Source organism: Oryza brachyantha, chromosome 4 (genome assembly GCF_000231095.2).
Source record: "Oryza brachyantha chromosome 4, ObraRS2, whole genome shotgun sequence".
NCBI classification, from domain to species: domain Eukaryota; kingdom Viridiplantae; phylum Streptophyta; class Magnoliopsida; order Poales; family Poaceae; genus Oryza; species Oryza brachyantha.
Genome location: NC_023166.2, coordinates 15,712,742 through 15,736,850, shown reverse-complemented (window position 1 = coordinate 15,736,850; position 24,109 = coordinate 15,712,742). Strand labels below are relative to the sequence as shown.

At 41.1% G+C, this 24,109-nt stretch overlaps 5 protein-coding genes across 9 annotated transcripts; 3 read left to right on the top strand and 2 right to left on the bottom strand.

Moving 5' to 3' along the window:
• Positions 1-3,138: 3,138 nt before the first annotated feature.
• Positions 3,139-3,513, bottom strand: LOC102715474 (14 kDa proline-rich protein DC2.15-like). The gene has a single exon (XM_006652559.1). The coding sequence runs from the start codon at positions 3,511-3,513 to the stop codon at positions 3,139-3,141; it is 375 nt and encodes a 124-aa protein (XP_006652622.1).
• An 841-nt stretch (positions 3,514-4,354) lies between these two features.
• LOC121054290 lies at positions 4,355-5,405 on the top strand. The gene has a single exon (XM_040523689.1). The coding sequence runs from the start codon at positions 4,496-4,498 to the stop codon at positions 5,186-5,188; it is 693 nt and encodes a 230-aa protein (XP_040379623.1). The 5' UTR covers positions 4,355-4,495; the 3' UTR covers positions 5,189-5,405.
• A 208-nt stretch (positions 5,406-5,613) lies between these two features.
• LOC102715200 (vesicle-associated protein 1-3-like) lies at positions 5,614-9,420 on the bottom strand. 2 transcript variants are annotated; one of them, XM_006652558.2, is made up of 8 exons: positions 9,107-9,420; positions 8,936-9,006; positions 8,734-8,815; positions 8,504-8,619; positions 8,243-8,419; positions 8,125-8,172; positions 7,504-7,581; positions 5,614-6,061 (listed from the first exon to the last, which is right to left on the bottom strand). In XM_006652558.2, exons 1-8 carry the CDS (start codon positions 9,153-9,155, stop codon positions 5,948-5,950), a joined length of 735 nt encoding a protein of 244 aa, XP_006652621.1. In that variant the 5' UTR covers positions 9,156-9,420; the 3' UTR covers positions 5,614-5,947. The 2 variants fall into 2 exon arrangements, with proteins under 2 accessions (XP_006652621.1, XP_015691751.1); XM_015836265.1 differs by lacking the exon at positions 5,614-6,061 and adding an exon at positions 7,693-7,855 and having other exon boundaries at positions 7,503-7,581.
• A 1,485-nt stretch (positions 9,421-10,905) lies between these two features.
• LOC102704798 (probable trehalose-phosphate phosphatase 5) lies at positions 10,906-14,704 on the top strand. Of its 3 annotated transcripts, none has more exons than XM_015836306.1 (12): positions 10,906-10,955; positions 12,107-12,195; positions 12,289-12,661; positions 12,743-12,883; positions 12,976-13,047; positions 13,153-13,251; positions 13,563-13,619; positions 13,752-13,853; positions 13,922-13,999; positions 14,093-14,233; positions 14,327-14,419; positions 14,529-14,704. In XM_015836306.1, exons 3-12 carry the CDS (start codon positions 12,407-12,409, stop codon positions 14,586-14,588), a joined length of 1,098 nt encoding a protein of 365 aa, XP_015691792.1. In that variant the 5' UTR covers positions 10,906-10,955; positions 12,107-12,195; positions 12,289-12,406; the 3' UTR covers positions 14,589-14,704. The 3 variants fall into 3 exon arrangements, with proteins under 3 accessions (XP_015691792.1, XP_015691790.1, XP_015691791.1); XM_015836304.1 differs by having other exon boundaries at positions 12,265-12,661; XM_015836305.1 differs by having other exon boundaries at positions 10,916-10,963; positions 12,265-12,661.
• Positions 14,705-17,156: 2,452 nt separating this feature from the next.
• LOC102714912 (putative glucuronosyltransferase PGSIP8) lies at positions 17,157-22,347 on the top strand. Of its 2 annotated transcripts, none has more exons than XM_006652557.3 (5): positions 17,157-17,683; positions 19,527-19,782; positions 20,477-20,678; positions 20,748-20,895; positions 21,387-22,347. In XM_006652557.3, exons 1-5 carry the CDS (start codon positions 17,400-17,402, stop codon positions 21,922-21,924), a joined length of 1,428 nt encoding a protein of 475 aa, XP_006652620.2. In that variant the 5' UTR covers positions 17,157-17,399; the 3' UTR covers positions 21,925-22,347. The 2 variants fall into 2 exon arrangements, with proteins under 2 accessions (XP_006652620.2, XP_015691640.1); XM_015836154.1 differs by lacking the exon at positions 17,157-17,683 and adding an exon at positions 17,865-17,881.
• Positions 22,348-24,109: the final 1,762 nt, after the last annotated feature.

Here is a 24,109-nt window from a genome sequence, read left to right as displayed (position 1 = left end):
TGCCCGTCTGTCGGTTCGTGGCCATCACGTTTTAATTAATTTCCAGCTATTGGATCTGGGTGTGTGGCCCAACGGCAGCCCACAGATTGGAGCCCGTTGCATTTGCACGTAGGGTTGGAACAGTTAGCGCGTCCCAGTCGGTAGTAGTATAAGCCACACGTACGACACGACCAGAAATATCTGGCGTAAATCAAGAGGCCGTGTCGCGTGCAACGTCGTCGCTTTCACCGGCACGGCACAAACAGCGTCGCGCGGCCGGCCGGCCGGTCACGGACTCACGGGTGTGGACGTACGCTTCGACGAGATCTGATGCGCTGCACGTACCGTACCACAGTGGTATCGTTGCCGTGGGCGACGGGAGGCTAAGTGGTGTTTAGTTGTCAAAATTTTTTGACAAAAACATCACATTCAACGTTTGACCGGATGTTGAAATGGGTTTCAGACATAAATGAAAAAAACGAATTTCACGACTAGCCTAGAAATCGCGAGACGAATCTTTTGAGCCTAATTAATCTATCATTAGCACATGTTGGTTACTGTAGCACTTATGGCTAATCATTTGATGTAATTTTTTTAAAAAAAATTAGAAACTAAACCAGGCCTAAAGCGTGTTTCGACAGATCGGTTGCAGTGGGAAGGATCCACAGTACCAGGGATCGACAATTATTTGGAGGATAGTGATCATAATTTCAGTTATCGCTTTGTACTTTTCAGATTTTTCTAGCATGTATCTCGCTTACCTTCCTCGCTTTATGTAAAAAAGTTAATCCGAAGATAATATGGTTGAAGCATCAAGGCTTATTATAAATAGACCATCACTCAACTAAACTTTCAATGTGGTACTAAACCATCACTACACATCTACTTATGAGTCACGTGGGCCAACTATAACACCCCGACTCTAAAATTCGCATTAGTCGGTTCTACACGTTAGTAGTATGAGTTTGGTCCATATGACTTAGAAGTGGATATGTTGTAGTGATTTAGTATCACCTTAAAAATATAAGTACGGGTCTGCTTATAATAAGTCTTAGTGTAACCATAGTACCCGTACCTCTGGGTTAATCTTTTACACGAAGCGAGAACGAAAGTATACGCTCGATATCATGCGAATATGAGTCCGTAGAGCTGATGCGGATTTTGGAGTCCGGACGTTACAATAATTTGAGCTGATATGCGTTTTGCAGTCGGCTACGTACGGCGAATTTCTTTGGATTCTCCTGCTTGCCTATCGGTCACGGCATCAATGATCGCTACGAAAAACAAACTTGTTATGATCGAGAGTCCATACGTGCATCACACGTACCCCCGCCGAGAGGCAGGCGCACGCCGCCAATTCACATGGCCACCACTTACCAGACGTACTGTGTATGGGCGCGGCTAACTACGCTGCGGCTACCGTAAGCGCGTTGTTTTACACCGGATTCATTCGCTTTTGGCTTATAATTATAAACCAAAATTTAAATTTTTAATCTTATATTTAGAATTGATTTTAGAGTTTTTTAACGTAGTTTATTTTTTAGCCTTGACTATTAAATAAATCATTAAGAACACGTATAAAAAATTATATCTAAATTATTTTTATTTATAAATATGTTGTTCATATATACATAAAAATGTGCTACAAAGTGTTTTCACCATGACAACAGATCCGTCGACGCGTTGATTCAACCGATAAATCCACCAACTATCTACCCAAGGATGGCCGCGTATTTGCCACGTACCTGCAAAATCTACCGGAAACCGACATGATAGCCCAAGTCACGGTGTGCCGGCCGTGAGTGCGCACCTGTGCAAGTTTCCAGCCCGGGGTGGACGAATAGGGCAGTAGGCCACTCCGTGTGGGTCTTCTTCTTGCTTCACCACATGAGTTAACATGTTGCACCATGCCTACAACCCTGCACTCCTTAGCAGGTTTATTTTTCAATAGAAACTAGAGAACGGGATGCCATCCGAACTAAATAGTATATAAGTTCCATATCATCCGTGGATATGAAGCTCCGTCCACACTGTGTGTTTCTTCTTACATATCGTCTACTTCACAAATCCTCTCAAGCAAAGCACAAGTATTACTAGTAAGGCTACTGGAATTTTTAACTTATAGCCCTTTCAAAAAACTTTAATCATAAATAGACCCTGAAAAAAACTTTAACAAAAAATGGACCTTTTAGCTCAGCCCAACGTCAGTGGCGCCGTGGTCCAATATCTCGATGCCAACGTCAGTGGCGCCGTGGTCTCGACAAACTTAGCCCCCGAGAAGGACGGTGCTAATGCCAATGACGCTGAGGACCTATTTATAAAAAATTTTCTAAAAAGGGGACATATACGTAAGAAAAAATATTTACAAATAGAACCAGTATCTACCAGAGATGGAACAACCATTTTATCTTTATCGTGTCCATCATTCTCTCTGTTGATCGCTTTAGAGAGTGCAACATTTGAAGGATCTTGCTCAGCATACTTGCTCTAACATGTATTTCTCGTTCCAAAATAAATTCACTTTTCAGTTTTTGAATATAATCTTTGATTTTTTTTGTCTTATTTAAATTTTTTATGATTGATATTTTTATTATTATTAGATGATAAAACATGAATGATACTTTACGCGTGACTAGGTTTTTATAAATTATTTTGAGTCTTGGTAGTAAAATCTCATATATGTTTTTTTTTTCAAAAAAATCCATGTCACCAATGAAATGGGAGACACCTGTCATGTTGTTGACGTCGCCTCCTCCGACCATTTATTTTGTATTAAATTAAACTTAGTATTTGAGAAAATATTGGTAGTCAAAGTTCCAAAAACTGACTAAATTTCGTCCTAAACATCAAAATTTGCGTACAAACCTTGAGCATTCCAAACAAAATGAATTTTATTTTATTTGTAATCCAAATGAATATTCAACAGATCATGTGAGGACTCACACATGAGGTGAATGGAAACGCGGAAAATCGAGTAGGCTGCATGGGACGTGCAATATGCTAGGTGCACACGCAGCATATTTGTCGTTGACCCATGCATGCATGCACGGAAACCGTCGCAAGCAAGAGCTAGCACGGTACGTAGCCAACCAAACAAACAGTCAAGATAAATTAGCCAGCAGCAGAACAAATTTGCAATAGCGCTGCCGCCGGAAGTGCTTAGAGGCACTTGAAGCCGGTGGGCACGCGCTTGCCGCAGTAGTTGAGGATGAGGCTGAGGTCGACGGGGAGGTTGAGGTTGATGCCGAGGACGTTGCCCCTGATCGCCGTGCAGAGGCACGCCGCCGCCTCAAGGTCGACGAGGCCATCCAGCAGCGGGCAGCACGGCTCCGCCGGCGGCACGCCCACCTTGGCCTTGATCAGGCCCAGCACGTTGGCGCACACGCCCAGCTTCAGCGCGTCGCGGGGGCACCTGCCGGACGCCACCGGCGTCGGGGTGGGCGTCGGCGGGCAGCGGCCGCCGCAGGCACTGGCCAGCGAGACCACCGCCAGGCTGACGGCGAGGAACAGCGCGATCGAGGCATTGCCTGCCATTGCTGCTGCCGGACCACGCGCAACTAAGCTGACGAGCGATTAATCAAGAGCTCCTGATTACTCGATCTCTTAGTGCGCTTGTGATGATTTGATGGTGTTTGATGCTTGAGTATTTATAGGAGAAATCTTGGTGCAACTCTGGATGGACGATAATTGATAATTTAGTGAAGTCGTGAGCGAGGATGCATGTGAGGGTGATTGCAGGTTGATCTGGATTGGCTTGATGCTTGAATATATTTTGTTGCAGTGGCACATTATGGTGACCAAGATGCTGCGTTTCTGGAACATGTCGAGGTTTGTTTCCGTTCGGTGATTGACGATAGTTTAGCACAAGATCTTGGCGTATGGCGAAACTGCACTGTACCTCGTAACATGCACCAATGGCGGAAAACCCGATTTAACTAAGAATGTTTTGGCGTGATCGATCGATAGATCACGGAAGGGAATACGACATGTAACTGGAACCAAAGCGGGAGGAATCACAAGATGCTAGCTTGCTTGAACTTTCCAGGCAACTTACCAGCCCATATTTCGGTTCTGGTTTTTGGATGCTTGTTAGCTTGATGTAACTGGTGAACTGAAACATGCAAGATTTCAGCCCAGAAAAGGCCCAACATCTCTCTACCTCTATAGTTGACCCGGGCTACTTTACAACGCGGACTAGCGTCACTAGCCCATGAGGCCTGAACATCTCTATATTACATTCGGCCTCATCGAGAATTGCAGTGGCTCTACTGGGAAATACTCCACCACGCGCTCGTCTCCACGCGGCACACGTCACGATGCAATCAATCAAATCACGTTCACGCAGACGGCACGGCCGCTTGCGGTTACCGAAGCGCGCCCGTTTCGGCGAGGGGTCGCAACGCCTCCCTCGCGTCAAAGCCCTTCGCTCGCATCACACCCAGCCGCTCAAACCAACGCAAAAACCACCCACTACTACTGCTCGACCGATCGATCGATCGCGAGGGTGCGTGCGCGCATGGACGTGGCCGTGGACGTGGAGATGGAGAGGCCACCGGCGGCGGAGGCGCAGGCGCAGGCGCAGCGCCCGCGTCCCAACCCCGTCGTGGAGAGGAAGCTCGGGGAACTGAACACATGCCTCGCCGACGCGATGTCCTCACGCCCGCGGCGGCGCGACGTGGTGGACGGCAGCCTCTTCGCGGAGATTCAGGCCAGGGCCGACTTCCTCCGGAACCTCATCGCCGCGGAGAGGGAGTGCCACGGCGGCGCGCTGCCGGATCACCTGGCGGAGGCCGAGGCGCGCTTCGCCGTCCTCAAGGGCGCGTTCGACCAGTGGGCGCGGCGCGGCGACGCGGCACCGGCCGAAGAGGAGCAGCCGTCGGAGGCGGCCGGCTCGGGGTCGGGGTCCGAGTGCTCGTGCACCGAGTCCTGCTGCGGGGTCGAGGTCACCGGCGGCCGCGGGGCGACGTCCGACGTCGAGCGCGGGGCCGTGGAAACGACTGTCGGCGGCACGTTCAGTGACGAGCGCAAGCCCGGACACAAGCCGGCGCCGGCGGCTGCGACAAGGAGCGCCACTCGGCGGCGCGGATGGAGGTGGAGCGCTGCTTGCTGCGGTGCAGCCGGCGCCGTGGCCGTGGTCGCGCTCGCGGTCGGGGTGGCTATTGAGTTTGCTTTGGTGGCTCACCACAGCGTTTACGTTGTTCCGACGTAGGCGGATGTGTTCCCCTTTCGATTCCGCTGTTCATCTCGTTGTGACCTCGTACAGACTGATGTCAGTAGACTTCTTGTTTTTTGTCTGATATTTAGACAGTAGACTTCTTGAGTAATTTTATGAGTAGTTCATTGTAAGAAGTAAATCAATGGCACATTGTTATTCTACAGTTGACCAATACTGCATACAGAAATACTAACGTATTAGGGGTGATTATTTGGGCTGTTCAAGAAAAAATCGAACGAACGATATATTTGTAAATGATTTTTTTATTTTATATACGTGTTCTTGTCGATCTAAAAGGCATGACTGGAAAATAAACTGCTACGAAGAAACTTTAAAATCTACTCCAAATTTAAAATTAAAAATTCAAATTTTTGCTGATAAGTATAAGCGAAAAGATTAGGCCGATTATATATCTGAAGTAAACATTGTCTTAAATAGATTAATATATATGCCTGATCATGTTACAGCTTTCTTGCATAGGAATCCTGCTGTTTTAAAGAAACAGAGAAACTATATTTCCCTTATCAACTGTGGCATTACAGATCACAAGTTAAGAAGTAGGAGCATAATTTACATGACACATAAGCTATAATTATGAAGTATAATCTACTTTACATGAATAAAGTGCAAATAGCTATCTTGTATCTGAAAATTTACAACCTATTGAATCTTTTCTATGCATACTCTACTGCCCTGTTGTCTGTCATAGGCAGCTGAGATGGGAAATTATCAGCCTTCTGCATATATATGTCGCTAAACCTTGATTTGCTTCATCAAGTGCCCAATGCAGACAGACGACATGAAGACTAGCAGCACAAACATTACTGAGAAGCCCTGCTGAGATGACCTTGCTGCCCTAAGCAGCTCCTGAAGCAAGGTTAAATTCAAATATTCAGATATATGACAGTAATCACTTAGAAAAAAGGCGTGTTACAGTTGAGATTATCACGTGTCAATTTAAAAGTATGTACAGTAGAGTTGCTCATCAAGTAATTGATTAAGGGAATAATAGTTCATAAACCGTAAGCGTATGTAATTGGAATTCTCGTACAACCACTGTCTCAAAATATTAAAATCTATTACTTTATGTGACACGGTGTGATACTATGAATTTGGACATAGGTTCTGTACAAATTTATCTTAATTAGTATTAGGCTACGTTCTTTTTACGATAAAAGATTATCTAATTTTCTAATGGCTATGTAATAGTATAAACTATGAAATTAGTTAATATAAAATTGAAAATCTACTCCACCAAGATGGAAGATGATGATAGACATGTATATAGAAAATTTGTAAAAAAAATACAACGTTAACAGTTTGAGAAGCATAAAGCAAAAGTCGAGAACAATTTAGCTAAAAGAACATAGCCCTTGCCCCTGTACCTCTCTCCAGGTTTATAGTACTATGTTATGTCATATTCAGTAATACATTTTAATATTTTGATCTTGGGAAGAGAAATGTCAAATTCAGTTTTGTCCTTATATGCCTACCACTACCAGCGCACCATTAAATTTTTCAACGGAGAAAATACAAAGAAGAGAATTATTGCAACACCAGATTGTCGACCACTGTAGCTCAATAACCCAAACGTTTCCTTCATGTAGACTGAAGAACTTAGAGCTTGTTAAAGCATTTACCTACTTTTGTTTGCCAACAAACTTAACTGGGTCCATGTCACCATGTGACCCTATTTATAATCTATAACCAAATGTCAAATGCATGCCCCAATTGTTCCATAAATGCTGCTATCTGGCAAGTGCCACTGCACTTGCTCTTCGAGTGAATTCAACGGTTTACTGGAGTCAATTTCCTGTTCCAATAATTTTGCGCTAAAGACTCGGTAGTTTTATGTAACTCAAAAGAAGAATTTACCTTGCAGCCAGATATTTGGTTGATTTCACATCATTTTTGCTGAATTCAATTCAGATTTTAGGTAGAAAAAATATATTCAGTTCAAATACTACTTATTTGTTGCCTAATGCATAATCAGGGTAAATTTTATTTAAGGAAAACTGAAATGCTAAACTATTAAGAGAATATTACATACAAGAATAAAAGTCATGTTATATTTGCAAACGAAAAATAATTTGAGAATAAATTTTTTATGTACGTGTTCTTAGTGATATATAAGCTAAGGCTAAAAAAATAAACTACCGTGAAAACCCAAAAATTAACTTAAAATTTAAAATTTAAATTTAATTTTTAACTTATAAGCATAAGAAAAAGATAAAGTTGCATGTGATCTTGTCACCAACAGTGCTATGTTGAAATTAAGTAGTACTCCCCCATAAAGTGGGAAACCTTACCATCTGTTGCTGAAGCTTCTGATTTTCTTCTACTGAATATTCTCTCTCTGTATCCACTGCTGATTCTACAGAGGCATCCTGAACAGCCATATGCAATATAAATAAGCCAGAGCATACTGATTGATTAAAACCTCAGTTTACCGCATAAAATTTATGAGTCACTCATTGAATAGTATTGTCTCAACCTACCAAACAAGATTATACACTGCGGTTCTTTGTTTTAGGTTCCATACGGCTGTACTGACAATGGCACGGTACCAAACAAGGTACCACTTATTTGCCCAGATAAAACAAACTGAAGAAGAAAGAAGTTGACTACTGAACTTTTGATAGTGACATCAAGAGTCTCATTCTGCAGGAGAAGTATGACAAGGTTTTGAGGTAAAATACTTCAGGGATAAAAAAAAATTAAACCGAAGATCGGACCTTGATTCATGTCATCATGTGCAGTGTGTTTTTTTTTCTTAAGAAAAAAAATCCATGGAAAGAGTTAAATCCAAATGCCAATGCAACCAGCAAGACTATGTATCACTTATCTCAGTGACTATTTTTCCTTCAGAAATGTGGGACAAAAGTATATGGGAAGGATAATTTAACCAAGAGAACTAGAAAGGACTTAACCTCAGCAGATGAAACTTTGGCTTCAGATGTATATGTGCGTGTGGATACCTGAGAAGGGAACATACATGATATTGTTTTCTCTGTGGCACCAAGCTAACACCAATGGAAATTCACTTACAGCATCAAACGCTGGCGATATTTTCACTTCATAGCTCGTGACCTCTGACCTAGGGGACGCATCCTCTTCCTCTTCCTCTTCCTCTTCCTCCTCAGGCACTGGAGAGGGAGGATTAGCAGCAACATACACTACTCGCAGCTTGAACTCCTCGATCACCCTGCCTGGCACCTTGGCGAACTACAACCACAGCAACATCAGCTATTGATGATGGACAACCCCGGCTAGATATATCCATGAACAGAGAGAGCTACAAGAACTTACCAATTCAGGGGCAAAGTCTCTCATGGTCGCCCTATGTCCAACCACCACGCTCTGCACGAGGAACTTGTCCCTGCAATGGTAATCGGATAGCACCTCATGGGGAGCCTGCATTGTAACTGCACCAATTTTTCACAATTTTCAGTAACGACGAGGAGAAATAAAGCAGACCGACCGATCAGCAAGTCGAGCAAGGCACAGTGTTCATGTGAAGCAGTTTAGCAAAACCTCACCTGTGATATCGCACGAGCTCCGGGGCAGCAGTATACCGCAGGCGTGCCTTACAGAGTACTTCCTTGGGTTCGTCGTTTTCACCTACGGATTGGCAGTTTTGCAGAATGAAACCCGTCACCCTTCCTCCAAAACCCCCCGGTGCAGTGCATCATAACAGCATCAGCACAGAGCGAGAAGAAAGAACAGGGTAGCAATTTTCACCTTGAATGCCACGCACTGGTCGGTCCTGTTCGTCAGTTGCATGCAGCAAGACCTCTTCCTCTTGACCTCATCTTTATCAGCCCACGGGCATCAAGAAATCAGGAAGAGAAAAAATCAATTACAGAGAAGCATCAAGAAACCGCTTCCAAAATCAAGAGGAAAAGCACTTACAGGGGATCTTGAGCTCGGAAGGATGCACACGAAGCAGCCTATTACTCATGGCTCCGATGATCAGAGAGCGATCGAGCAAGCGAGAAAGGAGCAGCAACAGCTGAAAAGATTCGAACTTTTGCTCCCCCTCTTTTTTTTTTCCGTTTCGAAAGAACCAGTGTGACCTGGACGGCGCGGCGCGGGAAGTGGCTAAGCGGTTGCTGCCTCTTGAAGTAAAGTATACGAACAAATGGGCGATGGCATGATGAGCAGATGGTGATCTGGATTCCCTGGGAGCAGCTCGGCCATCGGAGGAATAGGATATTGGCCTGGCTTTGTTGTGGGATCGACGCGGCAATATTATCATATTAAAAGCTAGGGTTAGAAGGCTCGTCGTCGTAATTGCAAAACTTCCAGTCCAATCGCATTCGTTGGATGCCACATCAACGTTGCTGATGCGATTCCTCTGGATTTTCCTGGGTATCAGGCTTTCAGCTCTGGGAGTATAGAAGTTGTCCAGGAAATTTTTTTTAGGATGCAGTTTAATTCAGTTAACCGAGTAGTGGATAAGTTTATAGAAATCACAGCAGGCACTCTTTTGTTGCAAATTTTTGTTGCTAAAATTTTCATCTGCGAAGTGCATTTTTAGTTCTCTGCTCTGAACCAGCATCATTGTCAAGCAACCTCCCCAGAAGATAAGATATCCTGTAGCTAGAACTGGGCAATCCAAGATTTGGTAAGAGTACGGTAGAGCAAGCCTAACTAAAGGCCTCCTCAACTGCCTTTGCAGCTGAAACCTGAAACATTCAGCTACTTGATATTCCTGAGTTTTGTTTCCTTCCTATCTCAAAAGTGCACATTCGGTAGTGGTTGGGCAATCAATTATTGTTGAGATATCAGCCTCCAAAACTATGCCCGAGCATGAAATTGTTTGGGCTTGTTTAGATGTCGACTGAATTTACCAGAAATCGCAGCGGCAGAAGGTCCAACGACCCATACAGACACTCCCACTTTTTTTGTTTCACTCATTTAGTTTTATCCACGTCACAATTATTTCATGATTTCATCTATCATTTCGGCCACATTCGGCTTAGGTAGTTTTGGGGTAAGTTATCCGACACATAAAACGTATTAATATATTAGTACATGATTAATTAATTATCTCTACTATTATAAAAGTCTCTAGTGGTGGTGTTAGTGAATCTGATACCATCACCTACTCCCATTACATGTTTACAATTTACCTACTTAACATCGTAATATTAAAAATCAATCAAATCTAGATAAATATCCACGTAAAATCAAATTAATATGGATATTTCCTATATAAAAAATATGGTCATATATTTCATGAAAAGTATTTTTCTATGTATTCTAAGAATAGGAATAACATAATATGTTTTTATCCTTTACAAAGCATAGTCATTCAGCTAGTTAAATATAAAAAATTTAAAAATAGATTAACATGGTATTTTAAAGTAACTTTTCTATAAATTTTTTTAAAAAATATATCATTGAGCAGTTTAAGAAACTGACATAAAAGAGAATCCAGTAGGTTATTAGCGTCGCCGAAGGCGGCCTTCGTGTCAGAAAAACTGAGAACCCAATTGTGCTCGTCCCTTGCTCTTAAGTTCAGTATTTGGGCCGTGCGGTGGCCCACGACGTGCTGGCCCAGTGCATGGCATGAAACGAAAGGTCCAAGTAGCCCAAAACTATATGCATTCGTGGGTCGTCGTATTCCAGGCCGAGTTGAAAGCTGCAAATTCCCACTATACCCCTCCGTTCTCCCTATATATACACGCGACCGTCTGTATTCTCCTCTCCTCTCTCCTTCCTGCTGCAACACATCGATCTCAAATTCTTCGCCAAGGTGTGCAGGTTTCTCTCATTCCCTTTTACCCTTTTTTTATTTGTAATTTTTCAATCTTTTCTCGCGCGAGTTCTCAATCGATTTATAAACGAGGGGATTCGATGTCGTCTCCACTGGCCGTCTTTTTTTCCCCCGCTCCCATGGTATTTAATATCCAGGTGCAAATATTTAGATTTGGATTTTTTATATATATACTGTTAAAAAAACGTCCATTTTGTAATCACCTTTCTTGGTATACTCCGTGATGTGCTGATACGAAGGTGAATCTTGTCGATCCTTCTGTTTTCAGAACTTGATTAACTAACATGACGTATTTATTCCATGATAGACTCGATGCATGTCCTATCTATTTTTCTGATGGATATTCCTGATGTTTAGATTCTTTTTTTCTTTTAAAAGAATAATTTCATTACATTATCGTACCTGTCGGATTGGATTTACAGAAATTATGCCTGATTAGTTTGTAGAATCAATGTTTGCAGCAATGCAATGCAAGCCAACTTAGATGCCTTCATAATTCACTCGGCAAAAGAGAAGTTAGGCGTACCCACCATGTCATTAAGGGTTAATGATCAAAGATCAAAGCTAGTTACTGATTACTTGCTTTCTCTGGTAGCCTATCACCGTGGACAGTTGGCATTGCATTGGTTATAACTAAATCCTTCTGGTAAATGACATGACATTTTCAGATTATTCGAAGCAACAGATATATATATATATATATATATATATATATATATATATATATATATATATATTGGTTCTGCAAAGTGTCAATGCATCGGTGCACGTTTTTACCTTGCTCTTTATTTGAAGAAAATGATTATATTTTGCTATAAGCATGGCCATCTCATCAAAACGTTGAGATAAACTTTTCTGCCCACAAGATAAAAATTCGAACCAAAGCGTTGAGATCAAAGTATTTACTATGCCGACCATTATGTTGTTTTCATTCTTTCCTCAATGACAAGGACACTGATGTAGCGTAATTACATTTTTGTGGGATTAATCTGGGTGCAAAGACCATCCCGTTGGCCAGACGACATTATGAGTTTGCTCCATGTATGCATGATGTCATGTAACTCATTTTGTATTTTGAGATTTTCTAGCTAAATGACGGAAGCATGCCTCTTACAATGCTATATGATCAGGTATATGAGAAGGGTGGATTACATGGCCTTTTTCTATATGGTTGTCACTTTTCTGATGCACATGCACTCTTGAACCGGAGTACATGAAGGTAAGTTTTGTGATTGTAAAGTAGTTTGCTTCTCGTTGGGTGGTAATATTACCTTGCTTATTTTTTTAGATCTATGCTAACTTTCTGTTAAAGAACTGTCCGCGCGCCTACAACAAGAAAAAAAAACACTCAAGAAGTGGTTTTTTATTGACAAGACCGTGGGTTAAATCTAGTTGAAGAAGGCCTATTCCACCTCATTTTGGCAGTGGATATGGATACGAGCAACTGCTTGCCTCTCATGAGTAAAAGCCAGTCAGTGTTGGCATTACCTTCAAATCTGATGCCATGTTTGTTTACATCCAAGAAGCATCCATGTTCTGCGTTGAGTGTGACATACATCAGTAAGCGTGAACTTGTTGAAGTCGTTGATGGACTTCTCGGTGCAATGACGACATCATCGAACCGTGAAAATGCAAAGATGGACTCAGGTTCTTCTGATGAAGATTCTACGGACAACTCTCGGGCAGTAAGTTGAATGTTTCTTTCAGTTTTTAGTTATTTTGTGTGTTATCTACATAGAATTTTATATGTTTATCTTTCATATCAGTCGATTTGCCCTTCTGCGATATGTTCCTTTGACCAAATTGTAGCTAGTGCGCAAAACAAGAAGATTGTGTTGTTCTTGGACTATGATGGCACACTTTCTCCAATTGTGAATGATCCAGAGAAGGCATTCATGTCCCCTGAGGTAAGCCAGATGAAGATGAAATATGTATTGAACATTGCTTTATGTATGTGCAACTTATTAATTAATATTCTTAATCTGAATACTTCCTTCAGATGCGTGCTACCGTGAAAAATGTTGCAAAGCACTTCCCTACAGCAATAGTTAGCGGGAGATCCCGTGATAAGGTATGGATTTTTTTTTTCATGCACTGGTCTTCATGTTTCAGTATGACAATTATGTTAGTATGGAATATTTGATGTTTGATGCTGGCCTCTCCATGCCATGCCCAGGTGTTTGATTTTGTCAAGCTGACTGAGATCTACTACGCTGGAAGTCATGGTATGGACATCCTAGCATCTACTGCAGATTCAGACAGTACAACAAAAGAGGTGAGTAGTTGTAGCTTGTAGGATCGTTTTAGGTTTCAGGCATGAATCTACATGTTTGCCTAGTTTCTTTCTTTATTTTTGGGGTTTTTTTACTATCCTTTAAAAGTATCTCAAGGTACCAAGAATTTTAGAACAAATTTTTGGTACCTCAAGGTACCACCCTTTTTACACTAAAATGTGTGGTATCTTGAGATACTTTTTTAAGAATAATAAAAAAAGCTCTTATTTTTATGGTCACTGGATTCAATTGCATGCAAGTTCCTTCTTGTCTCCTATCAAAAAATTGGTGACTGGTGAGCTCTTTATTGCAGACCAGAGAAGCCAAACTTTTTCAACCTGCAAGTGAGTTCTTGACTATGATAACTGAGGTAATGTTTGTTTTCAACCAACAGGACGCAATTAGTCCTCTTTTTAAATAAAAAGCAATGCAATTAGTAAGCTATAACATTTGAATGGGTGATATGTAAAATGCTATACACTAATGTGCCTTTGTACGGTAGGTTTCCAAATCTCTGATAGAGGTCACTAAAGCAATTAAGGGTGCAACGGTTGAGAACAACAAATTTTGTGTGTCTGTGCATTATCGCAATGTCGACAAGAAGGTAGATATGGAACATTCTCCCTTGCAGCAATTGCAAGCTTCTCATAATTTTCACATGCTTGTCTTCAGAACTGGAAGTTGGTCGCACAGGTTGTCAACAATGTTCTACAAGATTTTCCTAGCCTGAAAGTATCAAGTGGACGGAAGGTAGAAAGATTAGAAAGACACTGTTGCAAACTGTTCCTGATGGGTGGTGATGCATCACTTGTGTGCTAACACAGGTACGATCCTATTATTCAGGTTTTAGAGGTTCGTCCAACGATCAACTGGGACAAGGGAAAGGCGGTCGAGTTTTTGCTTCATTCACTCGGGTTTGATGATTCTGAAAATGTTCTTCCTATCTATATTGGGGATGATAAAACAGACGAAGATGCATTCAAGGTCCCCTTTCTTCAGAAATAGCATGACGCATTTCAACTACATCCTCTCTGGACGTTAGTGAACTCAGTTCTTTTCTCTTTCTGATATTATCAGGTGCTCCGTGAGCGAAAGAATGGATGTGGGATTCTTGTCTCACATGTGCCAAAGAAGACTGAAGCCTTTTTCAGGCTGAAAGACCCATCAGAAGTAATGATCCTTCTTCCTCTCATGCTTAACATTTTTGCTGTAGTACTACTGATTATGCCTAGTCAACTAGAAATTGATTTTGTCATTTCACTTAACAATTGCCATGTAGGTGATGGAATTTCTCAGTTCCTTGGTGAGACTGAAGGAGCAATCAACTTCTGAAGATTGACAGCTCCACCAATCAGTTTTAGTTGGATGACTGACGTTAGCTATTTAGCATTCCCGGGGCGATGATTTTTACAGCGGCCTGACGTGGATATGGGTAGTTTAGCTCCCATAGTTGCAAAGAACCAGTCGATTCTATTCCAGTCCTTTTATTTTCATCATAGACATATTCCTTCTTACGAAACTTTCACTTCAGATCCTTTTATTTTCATCATGGACAGATTCTTTCTTACGAGACTTTCACTTCAGAAGAAGTGAAGAATCTTTGAGTACAGAAGATGTGAAGAATCTCTGTGCAAAGTTTCACAAGTATTCCAGCACTGCGCTTGTCCCGATATTTTTTTCATTAGTCGCCATCTTGATTAGGTATTCCAGGATTTGCTAAATGTCAACCCCTAACCACGCTAGGGACGCAATTTGGATACGGGTACCGGGTACCCGCTGGATACCTGGTACCCGCTGGCTAGCCGACGGAAACAGGTATAGGTACAATTTTTTTACCCGTAGGTTGTACCCGTATCTGACCCGAATCAACACGGGTACGGGCGCGGGTATTTTTTTTCACCTGTGAGTAACCCGTCGGGTACCCGAACATAGCCCACGTATTGAATTTTGGCTAAAACCTTATTATGTTAGTTATGTAATAATATTTGTGGTGTACTCCCTTTTAGCTTAAAATTTTGATGTGACTTATGTCTTAAACTTTTGATATGTGATGCAATCTTGAATAGTTAAATATGAACCTCAGATAATGTGCTATGTGCTATTATTACTGCTATGATTAGTTTGTTGTATTTGTTGTAATATTTTATTACGAGCAATTATTGTATTTATTGAACTTTTTATATGTGGTGCAATATTGTATTATGAGCGGTATGTTTAGTTTGTTGTATATGTTGAAATGGTTATTTTGATATGCTATTGATATGTGAAATGATAGACCCGACGGGTATCTGATACCTGCCCGGTACCTGATGGGTAGGTACGTGTATCATATTTTACTCGGGGTACGAGTACGGGTAGAAAATTTTACCCGCAACCGTCGAATTGGCGGACGGGTAATTGCTCTACCCACATCAAACCCGATCCATTGCCATCCCTACTCCCCGCTCTTTCATTTTTGCTTTGCAATTGATACTTTCTCCTCCGTCCTAAAATAATTTTATCTTCCTTAGAATAAATAAGATGTAGTTATGGTAAAACTTAAAAAGAAAAGATAAAACGATGTTCATTGGTCGGTTGCAGACGGCGACATGGCTTGTGTTCCTTTCCTAATAAAATATTATCTATTTTTTATACATAGTAAAACAATAAATTAATTTATATAAATTGAAAATCTAATCTACATATAATAAACTTCTACCGTTTAGGACTTTAAAAAGTGTACCATAAAAGCTGTGAAATAGCCTAGTTAAAAGAAGCTAGTCCTCAATCTCCATTTCTCTAGCTAAATTGTGGCCGTGGGGTATGATTCCGAAATTTCGTGAACTGGTTACATCAGTTTGCTGATGATGTGGCCACCGTGCCCATGGCGCCTTCATCCTATCCATAAAAGCTGGCAGAGATCATGGAATCTTTTGAACCAAACATGAAATCTATATTACGTGGGTCATATTTTGGTTGGTCGGTGGAAAAAGACAAATAGCATATTTATAAATAAAAAATAATTTATGAATAAAAATTTTATTTACGTGTTCATGACGTTCTAAAACCAAAGCTGAAAAAATAAACCGCAATAAAAAACCTCAAAATTAACTTCAAATTTAATATTAAACATTTAAATTTTGGCTTACAAGCATAAGCTTTAAGCTAAAAGACGGTGGTGTGTTGAAACCAACATTTTTATTTATAAAAAGAATCAAATAAATCCAATATTGAGTATGCTTAGGCACTAAAAATATTCGAGCCCATCTGTCATTAAGTATTTTCTGGATGAATTTATACATCATGATAAATTATGGTATTATTTATAGATTTAATATTTTTCTGTACAAAATTCATTAGAGATAATGCATGAAAGCTCATAAAGTTACGACAAACGACTGTTACAGTTCACAATCTAGTTTATATAAGAAATAAATTTGGCTCCACAGAATTGCTCAGGCCCGGCCCATCTCGGCCCAAAACGAGTCTGACTTCTTTGACCTGGACGAAAGCCAAACGTTAAAACCGACGGTTGATATTAAGTGAATTCTCAAACCGAGTCAAGTCCATCTAAACATTTCTTCGTACGAATTTGAGTCAAAGCCGTTTGAACGTTTGGCCATTTTGCGCTGAAATCAAACCAAAATTTGTACGAAGCCTCTGAACTCTGAAGACACGGCTTCAACTAATTTAGTCCAATGAAAATGCATCATGACGTACCCTCCAGCTTAATAGTTTTTGTCATTTGTCCTTTAAACCTATATTATCATGACTTTTTATTAAAATTAAAATAAATAAATATTATTAAAGTATTTAGTATCTTTATACTATATATTTAAAATTATTATAATAATTAAGGTTTTAAAAGTTGCATTTATCTGAAACGAGAAGAATTATATCTAAACCTTTCCTCTATTCATTCACTGGCGAGTCTCGCGTCTCTTCCTTCTACTGCTCTCCCTCCACAAGTCTCCAGCCTTCCCACTCTCCTTGAGCCGTGGATTATACTACCAAAAGGAAGAGAGATTCCACCACCCCGGGGCAGCTCACCGGCGCGGCCGACGTCTCCGGCCATTCCCCGCCGAGCTCCCCTGCCCCAGCCGACTAGCGCCCCCGCGCGTAGGCAGATCTAGGAGGAGGGGCCAGGGCAGGAGGGGTTTGCTCCGGCGGGATGGGGCGGGCCTGCGGCCGGTGCGTAGACATGTGGTGGGCCGTCGTGGGGTTGGTGGTCGCGGTGGCGGTGGCGGCGGCGGCGGAGGGGGCGCGTGAGGCCGCGGTGGCGGTGGCTCCGCGCCGCCACGCGTACGCGGGGATGTTGTACATGGGCACCCCCCGGGACTACGAGTTCTACGTGGCCACGCGCGTCATGATGCGATCTCTGGGGAGGCTCGGAGCGGACGCAGACCGCGTCGTGATCGCCTCCCTCGATGTCCCGCCGCGCTGGGTCCAGGCGCTGTAAGCCCCCCATCTCTATCTCTTTTCTCTGTCACTCTCCGGCCACTGGCTGGCCTCCCTGTTGTCTTTTAGCTTGGATCGGTGGGTGATGATCCAAATTTTACTCCCTTGTAGATGTTCGATTTGTACTTTGGTGTATTTGAATTGGGGTCTGATCCAGCTCTGTTTTTTGTTTTCACATGCTGGGGATTACTTCATGTATGTTTTGTGGTTTGCTGCAAATTTATGGCCGCTTAGTGCAAAGTTTTTGCCGTAGCTCAATGCTTTTTTTTTGGGATCACCTTCCTTTGCTGATTCCTGTGAATTCGTTTGGTTATTTGCGCAACGTAAATGACCATAATCTCTTCTTCCCTGTTCGTATCAAATTATTTGATTTTCGTTTGTTACCTCCTCTTAAGCTTGTTTTTTCGTTATTACCCCCCCCCCCTCTTTTTACTGTATTTTTCTCTGAAATTTCTTACTTGCGGATCGGCTAAGATGTTGCTCGCCTGTTCATAAATGGTCTCCTATAACTTTTACTCGGTTCATGTTGACTTTGTACTCTAGAGGCATTGAAGGTTGTTGAGAGAAATTGCGCGTCCTGATTGTGAGATATTTGTTGATAAGTTGTAATATTTGTGCTGCTAATTCGACCTCAAGTAGCTGCAGAAATGCATTTAGCCTATTGCCTAAGCTTTATCATGGAACGGTTTTTCTTTTGGACTACTGATTTGGCCTTTGTTAGATATTTACTCAAAAGTTATGATACTTGACCTGCTAATTTCCACTGCCGATTATTCTACTTAGCAGTTTGCCGATTGTGACTCATTGTTCTATTTTCAATATTCCAGTTGGACTAGCATGTGAGCCCTCATATAACTGACCACATGTGGATGTTGACCTTTGTTGATTTTGGCCCTGTCTGTTTCAGCTACGGATTATTGTAATCTAGATTATTAAGTCAGATTATTGTAAACTGGATTATTATAAGCTAAAATAGAAAAAAATGATAAATGTATACAATTATTTTAAAGTATCCAAGGGCAGTGGGTCTAAAGCCACCCAATAATCTAAGAAAAAACACCTTTGGATGGACTTATCAAATTGTAGTAATCTAGGCTCTAGATTATAATAATCTGTTACAATAATCTATCTGTTTGTTTCAGCTTACTCTTAATAAGCCAGATTATAATAATCCTAACCTGAATCAAACAGGGCCTTTGTTCGTGTTATGACTTGTTGGCTGTTGCCTAAGAATTTACAGTTACAGACAATGCTAGCTTTGTTCTGTAGAATTTGTCAGCTTTCTTTGTATCCTAGTGGTCCAACTTTTCCTCCCTGTTCTGAGAATATACTATCTCCAAGTGCTGGCCAGATTGAGCATTTTTAATTGTTGAGTTTATAAATGGATATTCAATTTAATATGTGTATATGTTTAGTTGAAGTAGGTACCCCCATGTTGGTCCAGGAAGCTTAACCATTATTGAGTCACATAACTAGCACAACTGTATAATATTATGTATTGGCACTAATGAAATTTAATTAATCATGGAGGAACAAAAATGGAAGTGCTTTGCAAAACTAGAGAACATTAGTGATGTTGTAACCTGTAAGTACCTTGCAAGAATAACAGTGGCACTATAGATGGAACCAATGAGGCAATAAATGGGGTAATAACACGTGCATCTTTCAGGGGGAAAAATGAAAACTGATTTCAATTTATCATTTGAAAACTTCAGTTACTGGCAGAATTAGCATGCAATTATTCTTACTAGAAATATTTTCCTTCAGCTGAAATACTGCCTTTTTGTCTTGTATGGTCTTGATTCATTTAGTATTTATGCATCTCCAACTGTTTCTTTAGGAAAGATGATGGTCTGAAGGTGGTCTCTGTGGACAATTTGAAGAATCCTTATGAAAAACAAGAGAACTTCAACATGCGATTCAAGCATACTCTGAACAAGCTGTATGCATGGAGCTTAGTTTCCTACGACCGAGTTGTTATGCTAGACTCTGACAATATTTTCCTCCAGAACACTGATGAATTATTTCAGTGTGGCCAGTTCTGCGCTGTCTTCATTAACCCTTGTATCTTCCACACAGGCCTCTTTGTTCTTCAGGTAAGATCACTTACTATGTGAGTGCCTCCTTACTCCTGCGAAGTTCTTGTAACTTCACTATGTAAGGAAAACATAATCTCTTCTTCATTATTAGGAATGACTACGAGTCGGACTGCTTTAGACCTTTGCATCTACAAAGGCATTCTATTTTGTCTAGTACTTCATATTAGGGGTGATCTAATGCCTTTTGATAAATAATCCTTCATTTTTCTTTAATTAAAAGACCTATGCAGTTTTGTTGCCAGTTTGTTTACTGCAATTCTTATACCTGAAATTCAGCATGGTTTTAGAAGCTGCAAGCTTATATCTAATATGTTTTTCCTTTAATATTCTACTTTACCTTTCTGTTGGCCTTTCTCAAAGCACAGATGTGTTTTCGGGGCATGGATATCATACTAATATTCTACAATACTTAAATCTAAACATATCTAGTTTGCAGGCCTATTGCTGTTTTATTTTGGCACAATGTTCTAGCAGTTCTGCAGTAGGCAAATTCAAAATGGTTATGAAAACTCTTCGTGCACTTAAAATTAGTTTTTCCCATTACTTTAAGATAATGATTTTTTTGCCATACTAACCAGTTATTAATCAACAGAATTTTCTCTAGTCCAGAACTATCTAATGTTCATCAAATGAACCTAGATATTCATATTTATGTCCACATGAATGGTTTTTTGTTAATTTTTGTTTTCAGCCCTCAATGGATGTTTTTAAGAACATGCTACATGAGCTAGCTGTTGGGCGTGAAAACCCAGATGGTGCAGATCAGGGCTTCCTTGCTAGCTATTTTCCACACTTGCTTGATCAACCAATGTTCCATCCACCAGCTAATGGTACCAAACTTGATGGAACTTATCGCCTTCCATTAGGCTATCAAATGGATGCATCTTACTATTGTGAGTATCAATAGAAGTATTTCTGTATGTTCACACATTTTTCCCTAGACTAATGGTGTATCTGGTCAGATTTGAAACTCCGCTGGAGCATTCCATGTGGGCCAAACAGCGTGATTACATTTCCTAGCGCTCCTTGGTTTAAGCCATGGTATTGGTGGTCTTGGCCAGTTTTACCTTTGGGTCTTTCTTGGCATGAACAACGCCGTGAAAACTTAGGGTGAGTGGTTTACTCTGATATTTTGTCTTTCATGAATTTATGTGCATGCTTGAATTCTGATGTTAATAGAATCATTCACTAATGCATTGCTAGATATACAAAAAAAATTTGGATAAGAGGCATTAAGATATACAAAATGTGTTAGCATGTATGGTAATATCATCCGTAATAGCGTATCATGTGCACTGATGTGATTGGTGAAATGCCCTTTGGGAATTGCTTTCTATCTTCTTTAGAATGAAGATGTATAAAGACTGTCGCTATCATGATATTTTAGAATAAAGTTGCACGAGGCAAGGAAGTATTGTGCTTCTTTTTTTGTTAGGATAAAGTTCCATGAAGTAGGGGTTGCAGAGTCTCAACCATCTGTCTTTTTTTTTAAGGATAATGAAGCATATAACAGTATTTCTTTTGTTTTCATGTTGTCGCACCTTAATTTCTTAAGCAGAGTGGTGCCTTTCCTGACTATATGTAAACTTGATGCAAAACAGGTATTCATCAGAGGTACCGGTTATATTAATCCAGGCTCTACTATATATTGGAGTCATTGCAGTCACCCGGGTTGCACGACCTAGTTTGTCAAAGATGTGTTACAACAGAAGAATGGAGAAAAGTACTATTGTTTTGCTCACAACGCTCAGAGTAGTAGCAGCATGGTCCATAGTTGCAGCTTACACCATTCCCTTCTTCCTGATCCCACGGACGGTACATCCGCTACTAGGCTGGCCACTATATTTGCTTGGTGCTTTCTCTTTTTCTTCGATTGTGATCAATGTCTTCCTCCTCCATCCCCTTGCGGTCCTCTCAACATGGTTTGGGATCATCGGTGCACTCTTTGTGATGGCATTCCCATGGTATTTGAACGGTGTTGTAAGGGCCCTGGCAGTGTTTGCCTACGCATTTTGCTGCGCGCCCGTGATTTGGGGATCTTTGGTTAGGACAATGAGCTCCTTGCAGATCTTGATTGAAAGGGATGCATTCAGACTTGGTGAGCCTAACCAGACAGCCCAGTTCACGAAGCTTTATTGAGGTGTGTATTGCAGATGCATGTCATTGAATTTCATCAGCTAATTCCGATTTACATTGGCAATTCTGATGCCCAATTCAGTTGTACAAGTAAAACAACGCAGATGAAACTACAGTTGCACCTTTAACACCATCTGAAACCTTTGGAGCCCGTGCTTGTCTTAATTTCGTAGGTGACATTAGACATACAGGGCAAAGGACGGTGGGCATTAGTTTGATGTTTGTGTGTGGGTGTAGGTGTTGGCTGTGGAACCGCTGAGGAAAATTATAGATTAATTTTTTGGGTAATTGTAAATTTGTCACTGGTTTAAATGGTTATTGGATAAATACTACTATAAAATTGTAAAAACATTACTAGAATTATCATTCTAGTAGCATCCTTGAGGTGGTTGTTTGGGTTTTCATGGAAACAATTAAATGACATTTGCAAGCGATCTAAAAGTTAATACTGTAAAATAAATTTTGGTGAAATAACCTCAAAATTAATCCTAAATTTAAGGTTAGAAATTCAAAATTTTAATCTTAAATTTAGATTTAATTTTGAGGTTTTTTACTGAAGTTTATCTTACGACCTTGGATTTTAGATCTTAGATCGTTATGAACACGTATATAAAAGTTGTATTCGTAAATTATTTTTTAAAAGTATCTTGTGTTGCCTTTTCTTTTAAAAACTCAAAAGATGACCCCTTATGTTCACAGTTTGTGTCTAAATTGCACTATATTTTATTTGTTGATTGGGATGTGAAGGGGGAAAATATGTTGAAGTGGATGTATTTTATTCAAGTGTTTTTCCCCCACAAAATCACTATGGAAGGTAAGTTTCCTTTGATTGTGAGATCCAAAGAGCATTGTGGAAACCCTTATTAGTTGAGTTTATGTAAAAAATTTAACCATACGCCAAATTTATTTCAAAGTGCGCAAAAAAGATCAATTGTAGAAGCCTCACCATATTTTTTTTATATAGTTTAGCTCTTTGAATACTTATTTTTTTAAATACACCCCTCTAACTTCCAAAATCAATACGTTTTCTTTAGTGCCGAGGACCAAAGTCTTTCTAGCACTAACTCTTGACATGTCAACGACATCATAACATCATATCTAGTTACCACGGGTCAAGAGATAAAATTGTTGGTGACATATCTAGGCTACCACGGGTTAAGGGGTGAAATTGTAGATATCAGGAGGTTGAACCTTGACATCGAGAAATTGTCCTGTGTATTAAGTTTTGCAGAAGTCTATTTTGCGAAATAAGTTTTCAGGCGGAAGTAAATAGTTTTTTTTTAAAAAAAAGGAAACCCGCACATCCGTGTTCTCCTCAGGCTATAAACGGAATATTTCTCACGGGTCCCACCAGCACTCTGGGCTACCACTCATCAACTCGGGACGAGGAGATGAGATCGCGGCGTGGGCCGGCGCCGCACCTCCTTGGGAATTTGTTTCTTTCTCAGAGAGACCGCCGCTTCTCCGACGCGTCGTTCTCTCGCCTACCTCGCCGCCCCGACACTTTCCAACGTTTAAAACCCGTCTTTTCTTCTCCAGGCTTTCGCAAGGGGACGCCCTGCTACGCTACAAAGATCGCGCCCGCATGTAAAGGCGAAAACGTAAAGTGACCGTTGCCGAGAGAACGGCACAGGGAGTCGGGGAGTATGTCTGGCTCTCTGCTGCTCGCTCTCCTCCAAGTTCCTCGCTTCCACCTGCATCGACGGTTCGTCTGTGAAGTCTCTGACCACGACGAAAACGTAACGTTCTTCTTCTCTGAACTGGAACGCAGTTGTTCCAGAACGGCCAGCCAGCGCCTATACTCTGCAGAAGCTAGTGCAGCGACGCCGCCGATCGATGCGTTTGGCATTCAGCGATGAACAATGGCTGAATATACTACCAGGAGCTTGGGAACGTGTACAGGGAAACGGGTCTATCACAAAGCCGAGCTGCCGATCCGATGGTGCCTTTCCGTCTCTGAATTTTGCACTGGAAAAAGGCGTAAAAGGAGAGATGGATCCCAACCTAAAAGACAACTGTTTATTCTCGCTTTCTCAGTGTACTGTGTACATACTAGCGGTACATACTGTACCTAGCCGCTGCTTTTTACAAAACACCATGTGGTCCTCAATTTGTTATCGTCCAGCAGCAGATAATGCAATTAGCAATGAGAAGGCGCCCATAACACAGAAGAGAACAAGGATCAGAG

Bases quoted from the DNA above. Each gene is read 5' to 3' on its own strand.
- LOC121054290 (XM_040523689.1), top strand. From the start codon at position 4,496: ATGGACGTGGCCGTGGACGTGGAGATGGAGAGGCCACCGGCGGCGGAG.
- LOC102714912 (XM_006652557.3), top strand. From the start codon at position 17,400: ATGGGGCGGGCCTGCGGCCGGTGCGTAGACATGTGGTGGGCCGTCGTG. The intron at 17,684-19,526 runs GTAAGCCCCCCA...CTGTTTCTTTAG, and splicing joins CCGCGCTGGGTCCAGGCGCT to GAAAGATGATGGTCTGAAGG. The intron at 20,896-21,386 runs GTGAGTGGTTTA...GATGCAAAACAG, and splicing joins CAACGCCGTGAAAACTTAGG to GTATTCATCAGAGGTACCGG.
- LOC102704798 (XM_015836306.1), top strand. From the start codon at position 12,407: ATGGATACGAGCAACTGCTTGCCTCTCATGAGTAAAAGCCAGTCAGTG. The intron at 13,854-13,921 runs GTAGATATGGAA...GCTTGTCTTCAG, and splicing joins ATCGCAATGTCGACAAGAAG to AACTGGAAGTTGGTCGCACA. The intron at 14,000-14,092 runs GTAGAAAGATTA...CCTATTATTCAG, and splicing joins AAGTATCAAGTGGACGGAAG to GTTTTAGAGGTTCGTCCAAC.
- LOC102715474 (XM_006652559.1), bottom strand. From the start codon at position 3,513: ATGGCAGGCAATGCCTCGATCGCGCTGTTCCTCGCCGTCAGCCTGGCG.
- LOC102715200 (XM_006652558.2), bottom strand. From the start codon at position 9,155: ATGAGTAATAGGCTGCTTCGTGTGCATCCTTCCGAGCTCAAGATCCCC. The intron at 9,007-9,106 runs GTAAGTGCTTTT...GGGCTGATAAAG, and splicing joins TTCCGAGCTCAAGATCCCCT to ATGAGGTCAAGAGGAAGAGG. The intron at 8,420-8,503 runs GTAAGTTCTTGT...CTGTGGTTGTAG, and splicing joins GAGACTTTGCCCCTGAATTG to TTCGCCAAGGTGCCAGGCAG.